Source organism: Saprolegnia parasitica (assembly GCF_000151545.1).
Source record: "Saprolegnia parasitica CBS 223.65 unplaced genomic scaffold supercont2.172, whole genome shotgun sequence".
Classification (NCBI taxonomy): domain Eukaryota; phylum Oomycota; class Saprolegniomycetes; order Saprolegniales; family Saprolegniaceae; genus Saprolegnia; species Saprolegnia parasitica.
This window is the reverse complement of record NW_012156566.1, coordinates 1-1,672: the sequence shown is the minus strand read 5'-3', so window position 1 is coordinate 1,672 and position 1,672 is coordinate 1. Positions and strand designations below refer to the sequence as shown.

The window sequence follows — 1,672 nt, the reverse complement described above, 5'->3', positions numbered from 1 at the left end:
CGCCTGCAACGTGACCAAGACCTTTCCGGACGCGCAGACGACGTTCACCGACATGACGCTGGTGGGCGACGTCCGCAGCTACACGGCGCCGACGCTGTACGTCGCAGCGATCCCATCGCGAGAGTCGCTCATGTGCGGCGAGTAGGACGCTCCAGAGCGTCGCGGCCACGACCCTCGACCTCAGCAGCATGCAGCTCTCGCCGTCCATTCGCACCTTGTAGATCCTCGACGATGCGATTGAGCGCTCACGGCTTGTGTGCTAGGGCGTTCCAGGGCTACTCGTCGCTGCGCGGTTGGCCGGCGCTGCCCGATACCCTCACCACGCTGTATAGACGTGTCAACTTGTAATAGCTGCGCGACTCATGCGACGGACGCTACGTAGGAAGGTGCAGAATGCCGGAATGACAGCACCGCCACCGGTCACGGCGGCCAGCAGCCTCGCAGCCTTGTACGACCCAAGTCCGTGTTGGGATGCGCGCTCACGGTTGCCGCGTAGGGATCTCAGCAGCAACAAGCTCACGAGTCTCGCATCCAACGCGCTCCCGACGTCGCTCACGAGCCTGTACGCTGCAACAGCGATACCATGGATATGGTTGACTCATATGTCTTGATACAGGAACCTGGCGGCGAACCAGCTCACTGCCTTTGGCGCCCTCGATGGCATTCGCTTGACCTCGCTGTACGTGAGTCACATCATATCTCGAATCCAATGGCTCAAGTCTTTTGGCGCTAGTACCTTGGACGAGAACCCGCTCCAGTCGATCGACAACCTGAAAATGACGTCGGATGCACCAGCCTTGTACGCCTCGCATCTTGCCTCCGTACCACCGTGAGCTCACGATCCGTCGTCTAGTTCGTGCACCAAGTGCAGCCTCTCGAGCTTCTCGATGGACCGGACAACGTACGACGGCCTCTCGCGGCTGCCGGCGCCAGCTAGCTTTGCGTTTGCATCGCCGACCACGTGCGCCGGCTCGATTGAAGATCTGTGGGGCATGAAGGCCTGTGTGTTTGGCGCCAAAGCGCTCAACAGTATGTTCACGCTGTGGCAAATCTTGGAGCTCATGCGATATGTAGCCAGCGTCATCCTTGCCGGCTGCATTGGTGCGGCGGTTGTCCTCGCGGCCGCAGCGTTTCTCTACTGCCGCCACTACAAGCACAAGCGCGAGGCCAAGCGAACGGCTCGAGAGAACGACACGGCGTACGTGCTGCAGGTCAAGGACCTTCAAACGATGCGGGACATTGATCTGCTCGGCGACTTTCGGCTCCCGCTCGATCAAGTCGTGGTCCTCGATCGCCTCAGCACGGGGGACCTCTGGAAAGGACTCTTTGAAGGCCACGTGGTCTCGATCCGGTACCTCTTTATGTCGTCGTCGACCACGTCCGAGATGCAAACCGGCATTCAGCAAGTGTTGGCGGCCACGCGGTACACCTTGCTTGAACCCTACCCCCATGCATTTTCGGCGATTTGTCTGATTTTTTTATGTGTAGACTGGACAGCCGCTACGTGCTTGCGCTGCACGGCGTCTCGTGGACGACGCCAAAGGACCTCATGCTTGTTCAAGAGTACATGGACATGGGCGACCTCGAAACGTACTTGCGCAATCTCAACACGCAGCAGATCCAGTGGAAGTGGAAGACCAAGACGCTCGAGCAGATTGTGAGTGCGCTTGCG

At 59.4% G+C, this 1,672-nt stretch overlaps 1 protein-coding gene and 1 pseudogene across 2 annotated transcripts; both read left to right on the top strand.

Annotated features, from left to right (window-relative positions):
* Window position 1: 1 nt before the first annotated feature.
* Window positions 2-221, top strand: SPRG_15536 (hypothetical protein; the record flags this gene model as incomplete). Its single annotated transcript, XM_012354620.1, has 2 exons — window positions 2-96; window positions 146-221. Coding segments are annotated over 2 exons (171 nt in total), but the record flags the coding sequence as incomplete, so codon positions are not given.
* Window positions 222-887: 666 nt separating this feature from the next.
* On the top strand, window positions 888-1,661 carry SPRG_15535 (hypothetical protein; annotated as a pseudogene; the record flags this gene model as incomplete). Its single annotated transcript has 2 exons — window positions 888-1,423; window positions 1,489-1,661.
* Between the last annotated feature and the right edge of the window lie 11 nt (window positions 1,662-1,672).